This window comes from Lagenorhynchus albirostris, chromosome 21 (assembly GCF_949774975.1).
Source record: "Lagenorhynchus albirostris chromosome 21, mLagAlb1.1, whole genome shotgun sequence".
Classification (NCBI taxonomy): domain Eukaryota; kingdom Metazoa; phylum Chordata; class Mammalia; order Artiodactyla; family Delphinidae; genus Lagenorhynchus; species Lagenorhynchus albirostris.
Window position 1 is genome coordinate 14024412 of NC_083115.1, and position 18939 is coordinate 14043350.

Sequence of the window (18939 nt, forward strand, 5' to 3'; positions counted from 1 at the left end):
CTAGTTTTTAAATCATTGCTTTTCTACAGATAAATCTAGATTAAACAATTAAATTAGGCCTTTTTCAGTTGCTGGTACTTGAGAACCCAAATTTTATTGTTCCCTCAGATTTATACCAATGAAACTTTTTCAAGAATAAAATTAATATTTCATGAAAATATTTCTTACTTCCTCAGTAGAAAAAGACACATGTGGCATATTACATCTTTTGTTTCTTAAAGCAATATAATTGTAAATCATTAACTTTGAACAAAAATGCATAGAAACTGAAAGCTCCATGTGATTACTCAATCAAGAATGAAGAGTCCAGGCTAGACCCTGAGGGGGTTTCAAAGATTTTACTTTATCCATGTCTTCGAGGAGCTTCCAGTCTCATTAGAAAATTCTACTTCCTTGTGAAACGGCACCATGTGATCCTGATTTCACAAGCACAACTGGAGTTCGGGAAACAGCAGTGTGTGCCAGACCCGCCCAAGGAGTAAGCAGTCGCCACAGCAGCATCCAAACCCTCGAGCTGGAGAGGACGGCGGCCAGGACGTGCACAGCTGGGTGCTTCCAACCGCGTTCTTGGGACCCCGCCTGTGCTCCAGCACCTCCAGAGACAGGGGGTTCACGGTCACAACAAGCAGCCCACTCCACACACGGATCCCTCACTGGGCTTTTTATCTTCTCACATGTTGTTTTTTACAGCAAGTCCCCATGGCATGACACTTGACGCAGTACACATTCGGACCTCGTGAGTAACGCACCCTCTGATCAAGGCCTCGCTGCTCAGTGGTGCCCTTTACGCAGCTTCTCTAGGGCAGCACTGGGGAAGGGGAGGAGGAGATCTCCGCCTTTAAAGCACCCAGTCAATCTACAACGCTTCTCCCCTCTGAGGGAAGCAAGAAAGGACTGTGCCCCTCTCATCTCAACACAGAAGCACTCAGGCTATCCAGACTCCCTGGAAAGCTAGTGTCTACTGGGATTAGAAAAGAGGTGGACCCCATGAAGAGACGAGAAGAGGATCATATTTTAAAACTCTTGCTCCCCAAATCCTCATAGGTCATGTTTTTATTGAGAACTTCAAATGTCAATGGACTACATTTTTTTTTTTTTTGCGGTACGCGGGCCTCTCACTGTTGTGGCCTCTGCCTTGGCAGAGCAAGGCTCTGGACGCGTAGGCTCAGCGGCCATGGCTCACGGGCCCAGCACCTCCGCGGCATGTGGGATCTTCCCGGACCGGGGCACGAAGCCGTGTCCCCTGCATCGGCAGGTGGACTCAACCACTGCGCCACCAGGGAAGCCCAAAGGACTACATTTGAATGACTCTGTTTGGGTGGGAAAAACCCCACCTCATCAATTGAGTTCACACTCTCCAATATGTTTTAAAAGAGATTAGGGCTACCCCACTTATTTCCTGCAGATCCTTCTTAATTCAAAAAAAGAGCCAAATGCACTAATTGGGGCCCTTCGAATATCCTAAGGACACAGAATGTCTGCCCTCCGTATCCACTTTTGCGAAAAAGGCAACTGAAAAAGAACGCCATCAGCCTGGCGTGTGTGTGATTAACTCAGGTGCGAAACAGGCGACAAGCATTTACTGTCTGCTTCCTACCTGGCCCTGCCGACGCTGGAATGAACTAGTCACCTCACTGCATAGGCCACCAGGCGGGCCTGCCTTTCAGTCCACAGCTGCAGGTATGCAGTGCCTGGCACATTACAGACTCAATTTGTTGGAAAAATGAAGAAGTATAAAGATGGGGTCTGGGCTAAGTGTACTGAGCATGATTTAAATCCCACATCTAATTTTCTCATTCTACCTCCAGGTGCATCAAATTTCCAACAGCCTGCTGTGTTCTTCCTCAAGTTCAGTACACTTCTCACACCCCGCCCCCCAAACAAGGTGTCTGGTCACTATATTCTGGAACACTGACGTCCCAAGTCAAACTCTTAACCGTGGTCCATTTTATCTCCTCTAATATTTCCCAAATCCATCCCTGGTCTCTTCCGATCCTACTGCTAATTGCCTTAGTTTTGGCTTCCAGAATATCATTAAGACTATTGTAGCAGCTTGCTCACTGCACCCCCTGCCTCCAGTTTTACCTATATCCCCACCATCCACAGATGAATAGGCATTTAGCACAACATCCCAGTTTCTCCCTGCTTGGGTCCTGCCCACCTCTCCAGCCTTATTTCCCATCATTATGAGCCTCCCACTTGACTCCAACAAGACCTAGCTGCTCACTCAGCCCCATGCATGCCTTTCTACTCACATCTCCTCCTTTCTTCACAGAGCTTCCTCATCATTCTTTGTGAGACCACCTCAAACCAACTCCCCTCAGTCTGGATAACTTTTTCTAATCCAGTAAGACTCAGCTCACCAGTCTCTTCTCCAAGACGCTTTCCTTTGCGTCTGCTGCCACTCAGCATCCCATAAGGATTCAGAGCGTGAGCCTGGAAGCCAGACTGCCTGGGTTCAACTTCTGGCTCCTCCACTCACTCGCTGTGAACTGGGGCAAATTGGCAAACCCCTCTGTACCTCAGTTTCCTCAGCTATAAACTTGAGTTTTTGTCCACCTATGGTCAATTAATCTATGAAAAAGGAGGCAAGACTATACAATGGAGAAAAGACAGTCTCTTCAATAAATGGTGCTGGGAAAACTGGACAGCTAAATGTAGAAAAATGAAATTAGAACACTCTCTAACACCATACACAAAAATGAACTCAAAATGGATGAAAGACCTAAATGTAAGACCTGATACTATAAAACTCTTAGAAAATTGCAGCAGTATCTTTTTAGATCCACCTCCTAGAGTAATGGAAATAAAAACAAAAATAAGCAAATGGGACCTAATTAAACTCATAAACTTTTGCACAGCAAAGGAAACCATAAACAAAATGAAAAGACAACCCACAGAATGGAAGAAAATATTTGCAAATGAACAACTGACAAGGAATTAATCTCCAAAATCTAGGAACAGCTCATACAGCTCAATATCAAAAAAACAAGCAACCCTATCAAAAAATGGGCAGAAGATCTCAATAGATGGTTCTTTAGAGAAGACATACAGGTGCCCAGAGGCACATGAAAAGGCTAATTATTAGAGAAATGCAGATGAAAACTACAATGAGATATCACCTCACACCAGTCAGAATGGCCATCATCAAAAAGTCTATAGACAATAAATGCTGGAGAGGATGTGGAGAAAAGGGAACCCTCCTACACTGTTGGTGGGAATGTAAATTGGTACAACCATTATGGAGAACAGTATGGACGTTCCTCAGAAAACTAAAAATAGAATTACCATACCATCCAGCAATCCCACTCCTGGGCATATATTCAGAGAAAACGATACATACACCCCAATGTTCACTGCAGCACTATTTACAACAGCCGGGACAGGGAAGCAACCTAAATGTCCACTGACAGATGAATGAGTAAAGAAGATGTGGTACATACATACAATGGAATACTACTCAGCTATAAAAAAGAATGAAATAGTGCCATTTGCAGCAACATGGATTGACCTAGAGATGATCATACTAAGTGAAAGAAGTCAGAGAAAGACAAATACCATATGATATCACTTATATGTGGAATCTAAAAAAAATGATACAAATGAACTAATTTACAAAACAGAAACTTAGAAATCAGACTTAGAAAGCAAACTTATGGTTACCAAAGGGGAAAGGTGGGGGGAGGGATAAATTGGGAGTTTGGGATTGACATATACACACTACTATATTTAAAATAGATTACCAACAAGGACCTACTATATAGCACAGGGAACTCTACTCAATATTCTATAATACCCTAAATGGGAAAAGAATTTGAAAAAGCATAGATATATGTATAAATGAATCAATTTGCTATACACCTGAAACTAACACATTGTTAATCAACTGTACTCCAATATAAAATAAAAAATTTAAGGCTTCCCTGGTGGCGCAGTGGTTGAGAGTCCGCCTTCCGATGCAGGGGACACGGGTTCGTGCCCCGGTCCGGGAAGATCCCACATGCCGCGGAGCAGCTAGGCCCGTGAGCCATGGCCGCTGAGCCTGCGCGTCCAGAGCCTGCGCGTCCGGAGCCTGTGCTCCGCAATGGGAGAGGCCACAACAGTGAGAGGCCCGCGTACCACACACACAAAATAATCTACCCCAAAGGGAAGAACTGAACTAATTTTAGGCAGACTTTTTTTTTAAAACATCTTTATTGGAGTATGATTGCTTTACAATGTTGTATTAGTTTCTGCTGTATAACAAAGTGAATCAGCTATACGTATAGTATACGTATATCCCCGTATCCCCTCCCTCTCGCGTCTCCCTCCCACCCTCCCCATCCCACCCCTCTAGGTGGACACAAAGCGCCAAGCTGATCTCCCCGTGCGATGCACTAAGCACACTTCTTTAATGCAAAAATATACACAAAGAAGCAAAGGGCAAGAATTTAAGTTACGTGAGATGATTTTTTTTTTCAGCTAATACAGTTATTTGATAACAACAACAAACTATGTACTGTTCTAAATAATTTACAACCTTCAGAACAATCCTATGTGGGTATAACACTGTCCATATTTTTATAGATAAAGAAACTGAGTACAGAGAGTTTAAGTAATTTGCCCAAGATCAAACAGCTCGTAAGTGGTGGATTCTAGATGCTACCTCCAAGCTGCCTGGCTCCAGAGTTCTTGCTGTTCCCCTCTATGCTAATAACAGGGGAGAGGGAGAGAGGGGAGGGGGGGAGGGAGGGAGGGGGAGAGAGAGAGAGAGAGGGAGAGAGAGAGAGGGAGAGAGAGAGGGAGAGAGGGGGAGAGGGAGGGAGGTAGGGAGGGAGAGAGAGGGAAGGAGGGATGGAGGGAGAGGGGGAGAGAGGGAGGAGAGGAGGAGGGGGAGGGGGAGAGAGAGAGAGTTAATGTGTGCAAAGTACTTAGAACAGGGCTTGGTATATTTTAAGCACTATTTTAAATGTTTGCTATTATGATTGTGTTCCTTTACTGTTTGTGAGCAGCATTTACTTAATTTTAAAAATCTGTTTTTGAGCTCCCTCCAGTATTTACTGTCTCTGTATCCTCAAATCCTGGCTTTGATAAATGTTTGCTGAACCAGGGGAAATTCATTAAAATCTGTCCCCTTGAGCTCCTCAATTCATGCCCTCATTTTCTCTTCTCTTCAACCCAGTAATATTGTGAGTCATTAGGCAAATAAAAAGACTGAAATAAAATTCTGCTACAATGAGGAAACTAGTTTTAAGTTGTCCAAGGCCCCACATGGGCTGTGGAGGGAGAGTTCTCCAGAGTGCTGACTCCTCATCTGTTTTCCAGTACGTGATGGGTAGTAATAGGAGTGTACACATCATTTATTTCATCTTCAAGAAACTTGTTTTGAATAACAGAAGTTATAAAATATTTAAACTTTGAAAAATACAGAAAATTAAGAATTAAAAATCCTTTTCCCACCACAAAGAAATTCATTAAAATCTGTCCCCTAAAGTTCCTCAATTCATGCTCTCATGAATTGAGAAATAACCAGTATTGGCATATAACCTGTACTTTTTATGTTTGTGTAGATTACATTTTTAATGTACAGTTTTATAAAATATACCATATATACTGTGTATAATCTGCTTTTTCTGTCAATGTAATTATATCCACAAGATTTTTAATGGTTGCAAACTATTCCACTATGTATACCATCTATTTAAAAATTCCCTATTACTTCTAATTTTTGCTAATATAAAAATTCATTACTATATAGTTCTTTGCTATACTGCAATGAACATATGCTTTTACATATGAGTTTATTTCCTTATTTTCTATAAAGTTGAGTGACTGTGTAGGAAGTTATATAGATATACAGTCCTCAATACATTCTGCTCACCCTTCTTTTATAAAACTTTACTTTACACGCCCAGAAGCTGTGTATTTGTTTCCTAGGAAAACACAAATGAAAATAGCATCATTATTTTTTTTTTAGCATCTTTATTTGGAGTATAATTGCTTTACAATGGTGTGTTAGTTTCTGCTTTATAACAAAGTGAATCAGTTATACATATACATATGTCTCCATATCTCTTCCCTCTTGCATCTCCCTCCCTCCCCCCATCCCACCCCTCCAGGTGATCACAAAGCACCGAGCTGGTCTCCCTGTGCTATGGGGCTGCCTCCCACTAGCTATCTATTTTACGTTTGGTAGTGTATATATGTCCATGCCACTCAGCATCATTATTTTAATGTGCATTTTTTCAGTGAGTTTGACCTTTAAAACTATTTATTGGCTATTTGGATTGTTCATGTGTAAGTATTCCTCTTGAGTGTCTTTTTTCTTGGATATTTATATGTTGAGCTGTTTCAGGAATTCCAATGGCTAACTGAAATACCAAATTTCTTTGCTTCTATTTCTTTGTCACGTTCAGTACGGTAGAACTTGGTTATCACAGTTAAACTAAGAGCTGCCAATTGACAAGTTGTTAGTGACTGATTAATAAAGTCCAGGAATAGTAGTCTGGCATACTAATTAAAATCATAACCATTGGATTCAGAAGATCTGGCTCCAGATCCACTTTGGACAGTTTACCTAACTCTTTGAACCTCAGTCTCCTCACCTATAAAATGCTGGCGATACCTACATCTTAAGACTGTTTTGTGGACTAAATAAGATAGTGCATATTAACGGTTAACATAGTGCCTGGCACAAGAGTGTTCAATAAATAAGTTACTGTTAATATTACAAAATATTTCAAAACAAGCTGATTGATAAATGAGATTAGCTCTTGATACAAGGTATTAGAAAAGTATTTTCTACCTCTTTTACCCAAATAAACCTTAGCTGGATGAGAAATATCTTTAGGGATCAGTAACGCAGGTTGGACAAAAGGAGGGGAAGCAAAAAAGAAAAAAGAAAATGATGATCTTATCCTACCAAAGAAAAAAACTGAACAGAAACTTCTGCCTTGCATTTTATAGTTCTCTTAAGTCATTCACCTTCTATAGTAAAACATAACAATTTTGAAAAGTATCTTTACAATGTAAGAGGCAGAATACTATACAAATTTGTTAAAAATTATACTTGAATATATCTAAGCCTCTTAGAAATATTCCACTAAATAGAAAAACAATTCCGAATAAACCAAAGGTTAATATAAAAATAATGAGAAATCTATGATAACTGAGTTTTGATAAATCTTTCATCATTTGATGAATTAAAAAAAGTAAAAACATGGAAATTATTTAAAACACAGCACTTAAGGGTTATTTATATACCCCCCTTTTCATCTGTAACAATAAGAATAAGCTGTTATAACTGATCTTTATAGTAACCCTGAGGCACTGCAAAAATCCTTCAAGTGACTTCTGAATTAAAGGAAAGATGAATCACAGATATACTGGATATAGGCTCAGTTTGTTAGAAATCAGTTAAGCAATAAGCCCCTTTTCTGGTGATTTTCAATACTGTAAATACCAATTTGCTGCAATTTTAAAAGAAACAAGAAATACAAACTTTATAAGGACAGGGACTTGATTTTGCTCACCTCTGTATTTCCAGCATCTAAAACAATGCCTAGTATGCAGTAAGCACTGAACAAATACTTGTTAAATTAATAGCAAGAACACCTAAGATTTATGTTTTATATGCTAATTTTTAAAATCAACTTCAGTCTTAGAAGCAATATTCACATGCCCAATTTCTGCTTTCAGTTGCAACTCAGTTGCTTGCTTGCCTTTAAAAAGTCTCTTAAAATTCTTGGAGCTCTTTTCTTCAGTTCTAATTTGGTTACTTATTTGCCTTAAAAAAAGTCACTTAAAATTCTTGGAGCCCTTTAATCTGTGAATTAGGGGTACTAATACATGCTCTCCTATCTCGCATGATCTTTTGTAAGAATCAGTTAAGATAATGGAAGTGAAAATACTCAGTGAAGTATAAAGCACCATATAAATGTCAATGTTTACTGTTTCAGGTACTTTGCAGAATAAGTTAGGGCATATATAAGTTTACTGATGAATTAAATTCAAATCTCTTCATGTTAACCTAGTTGACTAAGATATTAAAAACCCTTTACATTTTCTTTAAATGTATTCAGTATCTACCTATAATTTGACTTACCTTTTTATAACGAAAGCCTTGCAATGTCTATATTTTATTGATGTATGCTAAAATGTTACTACTAATTAACATATGCAGGCGAGAATCAGGATTTAACCCTCACTCTGGTAATATTAATGTGGTAGAGAGAAAAGAGCAGGACTTGACATTATAAGATTTAGATTTCAATTTTAGCTAAATCACCTTCTTGCTGGAGCACAAATTTTACATTTTAAAAATATTTTAATTTTTACTGAGTATTTATCCATCAGGCACCATTCAAAGCACTTCACCTGTTTTGACTCTTAATTCTCACAACAGCCCTAGGCTGTTGTTATGGTTGCTATCTTTCTATGAGGTAGACACTATTTTCACTTTTCAGATAAGGAAAGCAAAACAGGGAGGTCAAACACAGGCCCAAGGCCAGAGAGCAGGTGGATGCCGCGCTGTGATTCAAACCCAGGTCATCAGACACCAGCATGCACAGCTCTAACTACTAGGCTGTACTGCATTCTCTAACCCTATGTGTCTCAATTTCCCTCTGAGGATAATGGTACTCCACAGGATTCTTTATGACAATGAAATGACAAAGAATTTAAAAATACTTGGTAATAGTCAAGGACTACATAATTAATATTCAAAACAAAACCTTCCTTCTCCAAGTATTTCAAATAAAATATTCTCCTCCTTACGACTTTTATTTTTTTTTAACCAGTTCAAACTGTAAATTATACTGTTCTGTTGGTGTTCTTTTGGGGGGGAGAATGGCAAGTCAGGGTAAAAATTCATTAAAAATAAAAGGAAGAGGGACTTCCCTGGTGGCACAGTGGTTAAGAATCCACCTGCCAATGCAGGGGACACGGGTTTGATCCCTGGTCCGGGAAGATCCCACATGCCGTGGAGCAACTAAGCCCATGTGCTACAACCACTGAAGCCCACAACTACTGAAGCCCGCACGCCTAGAGCCAATGCTTCGCAAGAGAAGCCACTGCAATGAGAAGCCGGCGCACCACAGTGAAGAGTTAGCCTCTGTTTGCCGCAACTAGAGAAAGCCTGCGCGCAGCAACGAAGACCCAACACAGCCAAAAATAAGATAATAAAAAAAAAAGGGAAAAAATCTTTATTGAAAAAAATAAAAGAGAGCACAGCAAAGTTGCATTATTTCAAAAGACTCTTAAGTATAAAGGTTCAATGCAGAAAAGACTTACATAATATCCTTGAATACTAAAAAGAAAAAGTTATGAAACATCTGAGAGTTAATACCAAAAGATCAATGGATTAAATGTTATCTAAATATATTTCAGTTCAACAGAAACTTATGTAATCTCAATGGGAACGTTCTGATTTTGGCAAAGGTTTTCTAACTTTCCTTTCTTGTTGACAGGGATTAAATTTGGATGTGTGTGGGCTAACTGTAGACTAGATTATTTTTTCTAGTTAATAGTATTTGTTTCATTGTAAGAATTATACGAAGAAATTATAGTGAAGGTCTTTTTCCATTGTTAACAATAATGAAAGTATCTTAAGTAACTACAGCTGTATAATTATATAAATACATTTCAAATGCCTGGCTCTCAAAAATTTAAAGCTTAACTCTACAAGTACATTTATAACTCTACTAAACCTTTTTTATTTATGCCCATAAACTGTTAAATACATAATATCTGTACTTTACCAACTATAATTTGTTAGCTCTAAGATTTTTTCCCTCCTACTTTGCACTAAAAATTCAAAGGATGAAAAAAGTTATCCTCATTAGTACCATTCAGACACATTTTTGATTATGGAATTAATGATTTTTGAAAGACCTAAAAATGAGGGGAAAACAGACTGATGAGGTGAAAGTCAGGAGACTTGGGTTCTAGTCCTGCTAAAGTAGAATTAAGCAGCTGAGTGGACAGAATTCCCACATGCAGGCTATGCAAACTGAAAAAAGGATAAAGAATAGATCTTTCAGTCTTTTTCTGTTAAAAATAATATCCTCAACTCCAGGCCCCAAATCTTCTTTAATTAAAAGATTATTGGTCATAGAACATTAAGCTAAATCTTAATTAGTAAATGTACTCCGTGTTCTTCCATGGATTAGGACCTGAATTCTTACGAAATGCCTAATTTAAGAGGTCAAACCACTAAATCAGTGGGAGTTAATACTGAACAGGGCTGTCAGTAAGTTTCATCCTTTATTTTACACTAGTGACAAAAAAATTCCTTGGAAATTTATGTTAAACATTTTCATTGGATGAGTTATACCGGTAGGATGAACCCTGGTTCAACATTTAGGAGGAATGGAGGACATGGTGTTGCCTCCACAATCAGCTGGCTGTGTGTGACTGTGGACAAGTCATTTCACTGCTGCAGCTTCTGCTTCATTTAAAAAATGAGGACCAGGCTTCCTTGGTGGTGCAGTGGTTAAGAATCCACCTGCCAATGCAGGGGACACGGGTTCGAGCCCTGGTCCGGGAAGATCCCACATGCCGCGGAGCAACCAAACCCGTGTACCACAACTACTGAGCCTGCGCTCTAGAGCCCGCGAGCCACAACTACTGAGCCCACGTGCCACAACTACTGAAGCCCAGGCGCCTAGAGCTGGTGCTCTGCAACAAGAGAAGCCACCGCAGTGAGAAGCCCGCGCACCGCAGCGAGGAGTGGCCCCCGCTCGCCGCAACTAGAGAAAGCCCGCGCGCAGCAACAAAGACCCAGTACAGCCAAAAATAAATAAATAAATGAAAAAAAAAAAAGGAGGACCATGTCCTAGATGGTCTGTACTTCACCATTCATACTCTATTCACCCAGAGAGGCCGAGTTGTATTGGAATTTTGCATTCCAAATAGTTCTCTTTTGTTTTGGATCTATCATTCTATTTTATAACTGCTACTCCCATAAAGATACTGAAAATATGCCAAGTTTGTGCTTTGAACTCTAAAGGTATTAAACAGCTCAACACAGTTAACTAGCTCAAAGTGACTGGGCACTTAGTGTAAAAGACCTACAACAAGATACTTTCAGTTACAGTTTATAAATGCACCTCATACTTAGCATCAGTTTATATTCTGGAAGTCTGTTTTCTTGGGGGTTATTTCCCCAAGTGTTATTCCATGCCTGTACAGACCTTAGTCTTGAAACATCCTTACTTAACACAAGGCTTAACAGTGACAAAATTGACATTTGGGGCCTGATCTTTGTGTGGGAGATTGTCCCGTGCATCGCCGGATGTTGAGCAGCATCCCCGGCCTCTACCCACTAGATATACCAGCACCACTCCCACATGGGGTGGCAACCAAAAATCTCCCTAGATATTGCCCCAGATAATGTCCCCTGGGGCTGGGGGGCGGGCAGTAAAATCCGCCTGGTAGAAAACCACCGAATTAAAGAACAACTCTTAATTTTACACAGCGAACTAACTCCGGCAACGTCCCTTTCCACAGCCCAAAAAGAAAAGTGCTAGCCTAAGTTAGGAGGCCGAAACTGCTTCTTGGAGGCGAAGAAACAGACAAAAGATCTTCAAGGCCTTTTCCCCACAGCTTGATCAAGAGTGGAAAGGGAAACAAGCGTGGCAACGAACTCGATCAGAGGCTGACTCTTTATCTTTACCGTGAACTAGGTGTTTTCGAAAGTAAGCACACGTGTGCTTCTGAAATAAGCACGCCCTGACACACACAGGGGGAAATCATCAAGAGGAACCAGGTCGGCAGGCATTTTCAGCTAAGACTGGAACAACCCGGAGCACCTCCGCAGCCCGGCGGCCCACGGGGCCTCCGGGTGCGGGGTGCGGGCGCCGAGCTCCTGCCACGCCCACCGGACGTCACCCGTTACACAACGCCCCCCGCCCCCCGCTTATGCAATTCTGCCTCCAGCGGTTTCCAATTGCCCCGGTGACTTTTGTGGGAGACCAAGGTATACGTTGCACACCCAGCCTCATCTGGGGATCCTCTGCCCGCCCCGGCTGGCGTCTCCCCGTGGCGGACCCGGCCCGGCCCGAGCGGCCAATTACCGGAAAGAGCGCGGCAGGAAGAGAACAGCCGCTCAGGCTCGCCCAACTCCCTCCCCATCCCGCGCTCGGGCGGCCTCGCCCGGCCACCCGCGCCGCGGCGCTCCGCTCCACTCCGGGCGCGCCCGCCACAGCGCCAGGCCGCAGCGGAGGGAACCCCGCGCCGCGTCACAGTCGGCTCGAGGGCGATCCCCACTGTGACCGAAGCACCCTGGGGCGCCGCCCCCTCCCACACCCTCCAGGACCCCGAGACCCGACCCACGAGAGGCAGCCGGCCTCGGAAGCCTCCCGGGGGCGTAGACGAGTTCGTGGCCGCCCGCCCGTCGGGGAAAGGAGGGTGGGGTCGCGGGGCCCGCGCGGTCACCTGTTCGCAGCTCCTCGCAGGCGGCGGCCAGGGCCTCCCGGTAGCGCCCCTGGTGCAGCAGCTCCCCGAGGCGCCCGGCCGCCCGGGCTCTCTCCCGCTCGCCCGGGAACCACTTTTCGGCCAGGTGGTTGAGAACGACGCTGGTCCTGAAGCCCGAGGCAGCGATGGCGGCGGCCAGAGGCGGCGGCCGCGGGGAGGTCCCCTCAGCATCAGCGGCCGCGGCGGGCGGCAGCCGGTCCCGGCAGAGGCGACAGCGGGCGCGGAGCTCTCTCCGCAGGCAGCGGCGGCAGTAGCTGTGGCCACAGGCCACGGTCACCGGCTCGCTCAGGAAGCCCCGGCAGCCCAGGCAGCTGAGCAGCCCGCCGGCGCCGGGGTGGGCGCCCTCCACCGGGGTCGCGCTCCAGCCCAGCCCGTGGCGGAGCCGGTAGTTGAACACCAGGCAGTCCACCAGGGTACCGAGGCACTCGGGCCTGACCGGGGCCCCGCGGCGCAGCGCCGCCGCGTACGCCTCCAGCGCTCCCTTCAGGTGGCCGCCCAGCGCCAGCAGCTCGCCCCGGCGGAGCAGCAGCTCCCAGCGCTCCGACTCCGCGGCCGCGCGCTCCAGCCGGTCGCCGCCGCCGCCCACTTCCCAGAACCGGCCCCGGCTCCGCGGCCGGGGATCCGCCTCCTGGCTCTCTCCCTGGGAGCTCCTCGCTACGACCGGAGAAGACATGGCCCGCAAAGGGTTGCTCCGCCGCCGCCGCCCGCCGCCACGGTCCCGGAGCCTCCGGGGCGCGCGGCTCCGCACGCGGCCCGCGAGCAGGGGGGCGTGGCGCGCGGACACAGCGGGGCGGCGCGCGCCCGGGAAGCCCCGGGGGCGGGGCCTGGCGGGCGCGGGCGGGGCGGGACCGGGCTGCGCGGAGGCACCCGGGACTCCCCCGCACTCTCCCCCCCCAACCCCCGCCCCGCGACCGGGTCCCCGAGGAGCCTACCGCCTGTCCAGCCCCTCCCGAAGCCCCTCCTGGCGGGAGACGCGAGGTCAGATGATCTCCCAGCGGGGATCTAATTGGCTTCTCCGGAAGAAGGGCCTGGCTTGTAACCGAACAAAGCCCGAAGGAGCCCAGACCTCCCTCGCCCCACTGGTATCTCGGTCGGACGACCCCGCACCTGCCGCGGACTCTCCCCTAATCCCTGCTTCGTGGGTGCTCTCCTGCCGGGCAGCAGGCTTCGCGGGACTGAGGCCCAAACTGCCCACCCTTCCCGGACATAAACGCCCACCTGAGTGGGTACCCGCCCCCTCTTCCTGGCCCCTGGGAGCCTCCCGGTGTAGTGTAGGTGCTCATCTGCGTTTTCTCTAGTTTATGCCCAAGTTACAGATGGACACGTAGAGGCAGAGGGCTTAGGAACGCGCAAAGTCAGTCTGATGACTTTGTGACTCCCCAAGTCTAGAGTAGGTCAACTTTAGGAACAAAATAACTCTACTCACCTACCTGACGCGACTCCCTCCAGAGTGTAAGACAGTTTTCCCTGGTGCCAAATTACTGCTGCTTTTCTGGTTTAACCCCGCCCCCCCACCATCTCGAGGGAGGAGGCCCACAGGTTCCTCTCCACATCTCATTTACTGCCCAACAGCTGGCTAAGGCCTATATTTGCATTTTTAAAGAGAAAACACCAGGTGAATGCTTTTTCACAGGAAAGTCATATCACTGCAACCCAAGCAAGGTCTGCAGTTTTGCCCACAGAAGAGAAGGAAAATGATCTGGTTTTTGTATAATGGGTTATATTTCCTTTAAACTTGGTGGTAGCGGGTTTAAAGCTCTCCGTTGAAAATATTTATAGATTTGATTATAAGGTACTAGATTGTTAATGCTGTCCTTTTTCAAATGGTTAGAAACAATGGCCCAGAGAGGGAAAGTTATTTGCCCAAAATCACACAGCTAATAATATACAAACGTTTTAAGATCACTTTACTCGCATTCCACTATTATTAGATCTTAGATAAAAATATTTCACATGAGATTTTCAAAACGGAGCTAAAGGGACTCAACCTGAGCATACTATGTATGAAACTGGCTAACGTTTAATCAACATCCCTCTTTACAGAGAACAGGCAGTTAGGCTCAAAACTGCTTTGAGTTACATGTGTTTCTACTACATAATTAGCAAATCTCACGACTTCAGAGACGTAGATACACTTCCCCCAAGACAACATCCACATTGAACCTGAAACAGATTGCCAGCTGAGACCCAAGGAGCAACTCCTAATCATCTGAAGTGTGGTGTATTGGGATTGATTCACAAGCACAACCTTGAATCTAATTCTAGACCCCTGAATTACTGCCTTCCCTCCATAAACAGAAGAATGACATTAGTCAGATGCCCACATACTCATCTGAAACTTGAAACCATAAGTAGTAAAACAAATATCCATATGCCCATGGACATTTACTTTTGTGATGTATTCCTATCCTAAGAGCCGCTTGCAAAATGTACAATAGTAATGAATACATGTGTTCATGATTACACAAAAAAAGTATAAGTTGATAAACATGCTTATGTTTCTTATCAAGTATAGTTCAAATCAGGTTTTATTAGGGAATTTCCCCCAAAAGTAAAATATATGGTTCAGAAAATAATATGAAGCATCATTTATCCTTTGGAATTTCTTTCCCCAATAAATGTGACAAATAGCCATATCTGATTCTGGTGTGAAATAAAATAGTACAATTATGATAATGTGAAGGGGGAAAAATGGGACTGTAGGAGGAATCTTGCCGTGTTCTCCTTGGCATTTGTGAATGGTTATAATTCCTGTTTGCTCGTTTATACATTTACGTAACTGGTTCTCATTTATGTAACTTATTTATGTAAGAGGTTGTACTGCCTCTGTGGCCTTTGTGTGCAGCACAATTTCCCTCTGAATCAGGAAGTCTGGGGCAAAACGATCACTGACTCTAAGACCGGTCACTTGTCTGTCATGCTATGCCACCAAAAGAGGAGATGTACTTTGATGCGACTGCTTTTTAAATTCAGAGGAGAGAAAATTAGTATCTTTCTTCATTCATTTTCTAAAATTTGGACTTTGGTCTCTGACTCACCCAGCAGGCTGCCATGGAGGAGAGGGAATCCTGTGGAAAAAAAAAAAAAAAAAAATCCTCCGGGCCAAGAGGAATAGGATGGGGTGAAACTCTCCTCTCTTTCCCTTCCAGCGTTACTTCTGTCTTTGCTAACAAAGTAGTAAAATCATGAGATTTGTATTTCATTTCAGTTTTTTTGTGTTGTCTTCTAAAATAGATCAGTTATGTAAGAGAGTAAGAAGAAAAGCATATCTATTTCCTAATTTGGAAAATGCTTATCACCATCATTCCCTGCGTATCCCTGCCTTCCCCCGCCCCACTGCACCAGAAGGAGACTTTTCCTGGTATAGTTAGATAAACTATTTAAGAATCACGTAACATAGTGCTTTTCCTGTGCACAAATCACCTGAAGGTGTGTATTTGAACCCCTTTTTCTTTTTCTTTTTTTTTACTGTGGGTGAATTTACCATTTGTTTCCTCACATTCTTACCATTAAAAAAACAGAAATTGAATTTAAGCTTAAAAGAGCCAAGCAAAATTATGTCCTCTTCCTGATTCATTTCAGTTGGTAACATTCTAGTCAATGCATTGAGAACAGTGAATTCTAAAATGAAACAATCAGTACATACCCAATAATAGCGTATCAGTACATAAGGCACAGATGGAAGGGACTTTAGAGCCACCTTGCATACCCCTCGTTTTACATACACGAGGACTCTTAGACGTGAGAAGATGCTGCTTTAATAGAAGTCATACTAGAAAGGGAATCCAGAGACCTGGTCTTGACCGCATCTATGCCTCTATATCCGGGAGGAAATCCCCTGGCCTTGCTGAGCCTTGTTTGCCATCTGAAAAATGCTAGAAGTGGAACTCTCTTTCAGGTGCCTTCTGCCTCTGAAGCTGAGTCCTAGGGGTTGGTTTGAACACAGTGAGAGGAGGCAGAGAGTCTCCCAGACACAGGAACACAGCAATGTGACACCTGATGAAAATATAACAGCAGAAGGTGAAGGCTGCTGAGAAGAGGGATCAGAAGCACACTTGGGTGGTGCACGCCCAGCCCTGTCCAGAGGAGGGAGAACCATCTCTGGGACACGAACATTTGCAGTCACTGGATAGGGATCCCCCCATACGCCCCTCCTCGCCCCTTATATAAATCTGTGAGAGGCTGGAGGAGAGCCTGGGGGGGAGGGGAGCTGGTTATATAACGGGCATTTGTGGGGAAATTTATATAAGATGCTAAAAATACAGTATATGATTGCTATAATGGTGTTCTAAGTGAAGAGCCCTAATGAGGACAAACTGAGTAGGTTAAATAGAGGTGACGGTAAGTAGATGTCTAAACCCAGTTGCCTGCAATGACTACTGTCTGACCAAGTATACTGCCCAGTATTAAAGTATTCTGTTATGCCCTTGGGGAACACTGTTGAAGTGCTCAAGGGCACCATTCTTAATTCTTCTAATACTCTGAAGAACCTAGAAATACTATGTAACCCATATTCTATTTTATTGGTAGTCAAATTGATAAAATGAATGCATTTCCCAGTATCAAGCTGTTAACTAGAAATAGACATAGGAAAAAAATCCCATACATTAGTTAAGAAGTTCTAAGAATTAACTACATATAAAGTCTCCTGGATTGTCTATCCTCCTTTCTTGTCCCCCGACCCCTCACTTACTGTCACCTGACATCATATATATATATATATATAATGTCTCTGTCCTCTAAAATGTAAGCTCCTTGAGAACTGGGATTTCTGCCCATCTTGTTCACTGAGGTGTCTCTAGCACTGAGGGCACTAGATAATCATTGCTGAATGAGTCACACACAAAGTAATGATATCACCTAATATTCTTCATTCTCATCAGTGATAAAAAGATATTTACCATTAACACACTAGGACAATTTATATTCTTCACTTCTCCTTTCTCTCATATGTCCCATCGGGCCTGCCAGAGAATCCTTTTAGTTCTGCTTTCAGAATATATACAGACTCTGACCCCTTCTCACTGTTCCCGCTGCTCCCCAAACCCCTGCCAGCCCCACCATCACCCTGGCTCAAGCTATCAGCATCTCTCCTAAAATAACGCAATGGGTCTTGGTATTCTTTAGGTAAGAGAAAAAATTTTGCAAGTGGAAACAGATATAGAGAAAAATTATAATCAGCAAATATATATATGTGCACATGTATAAATAAATCAAGAAAACAAAGAAACAAACAGCCTAACATAGCAAATAAAGCTCTGATAATTTGAAAATTATAAAGCACTATTCGTTTGGATAAGATCTAACGTTATTATTACTATTACTATTTAGAAATGCTTACTGAACTCCTGGGAAAATCAGGAAGTCTTTGAACATTTGAGAAGACCTGGTAGGATGCCTACGTGGGTCAAAAAAATCTTGGAGTCATCCTCAACTCCTCTCTTTCTCTCACACTTTACACGTGGCGGGCCAGAAAATCCTTTTGGTTCTACCTTCAGAGTGTATCCAGACTCTGACTCCAACTCACTCCTCCCCTGCCACCACCCTGGTCCCAGCCACTAGCAGCATGTCTCACCTAGGTTGCTGCCACTGGCCTCTGCTTTTGTCATGACACCCTTGCATTCTGTTATCAGCGCAGCAGGCAGCATAATCTTCTCAAAACATAAACAGCATGCTCCTCGAAACACAGCATCTATTTCTCATTTTAACTCAGAAGAAAATCCAAAGTCCCAACCATGACCCAGAAGTCAGTACTTGGTCTATCCTACCCTCCAGCTCTTTTGCTCTCTCTTTTCTCACACTTCTCCGGACACAATGGCCTCGCAGGACCTTGGTCCTTTCTGTTCTCCTGGCCAGAGATGCTCTTCTGCTTGAGATCCTCCAGGCTGCCTTTCTCTCTTCCTTTAGACTTTTGAGCAAATGGCACCTGTGATGTCTTGCCTGGTCTCCCTATCTCTTTTTCCTGTTTTTTATCTTTAGCATTTATCCCTAATGTACTGCATGGTTTCTTTTTCTTATTTATTGTCTCCCCCAAGAATATAAATTGTACAGGGAAAACTTTATAAACTGCTTTATTCTCTGTTGGATTTTCAGTGTCTAGAACACAAAATAGGTCCTCAATAAAAAAAGCTATTGAATGAAAGAATAAGGAAAGGACTCCGGTGCTCCATACAGACGGTACACAGAGGATACACACATGTGTGCTTCGATGCTCAGCTTCTGCTTGTGATGGCGTTGGCCATTTGTGCCACAGGTACAGGGGAGAGCGAAGTCTATGGATTTAATGATGCGGAATGGACCTATAACATGATTTCCTAGGAAAGGACTGGACAAAATTATAATTACATTTGAGAAAGAGAAGTTGTAATATCACCTTACTTGAAAAGGAAAAACAACAAGTGAATTGACTCCTTGAAAGTTCATGTATGTGCTGGGAATCTGGTAAACTGGTAAATCCCCAGTCAACTCGTCATGCCCATCAAATAC

General features: G+C 43.8%; 1 protein-coding gene across 3 annotated transcripts in view; it reads right to left on the reverse strand.

The window, feature by feature from the left end:
* The window catches only part of LONRF1 (LON peptidase N-terminal domain and ring finger 1), a 45947-nt gene extending 32742 nt beyond the window's left edge, over positions 1–13205 (reverse strand). For all 3 annotated transcript variants that reach the window (XM_060136427.1, XM_060136426.1, XM_060136428.1), the window contains exon 1: positions 12415–13205. In XM_060136427.1, coding sequence (XP_059992410.1) covers positions 12415–13126 — 712 coding nt within the window. In that variant the 5' untranslated portion in view covers positions 13127–13205. The remainder of the gene's footprint in view (positions 1–12414) is intronic.
* Positions 13206–18939: the final 5734 nt, after the last annotated feature.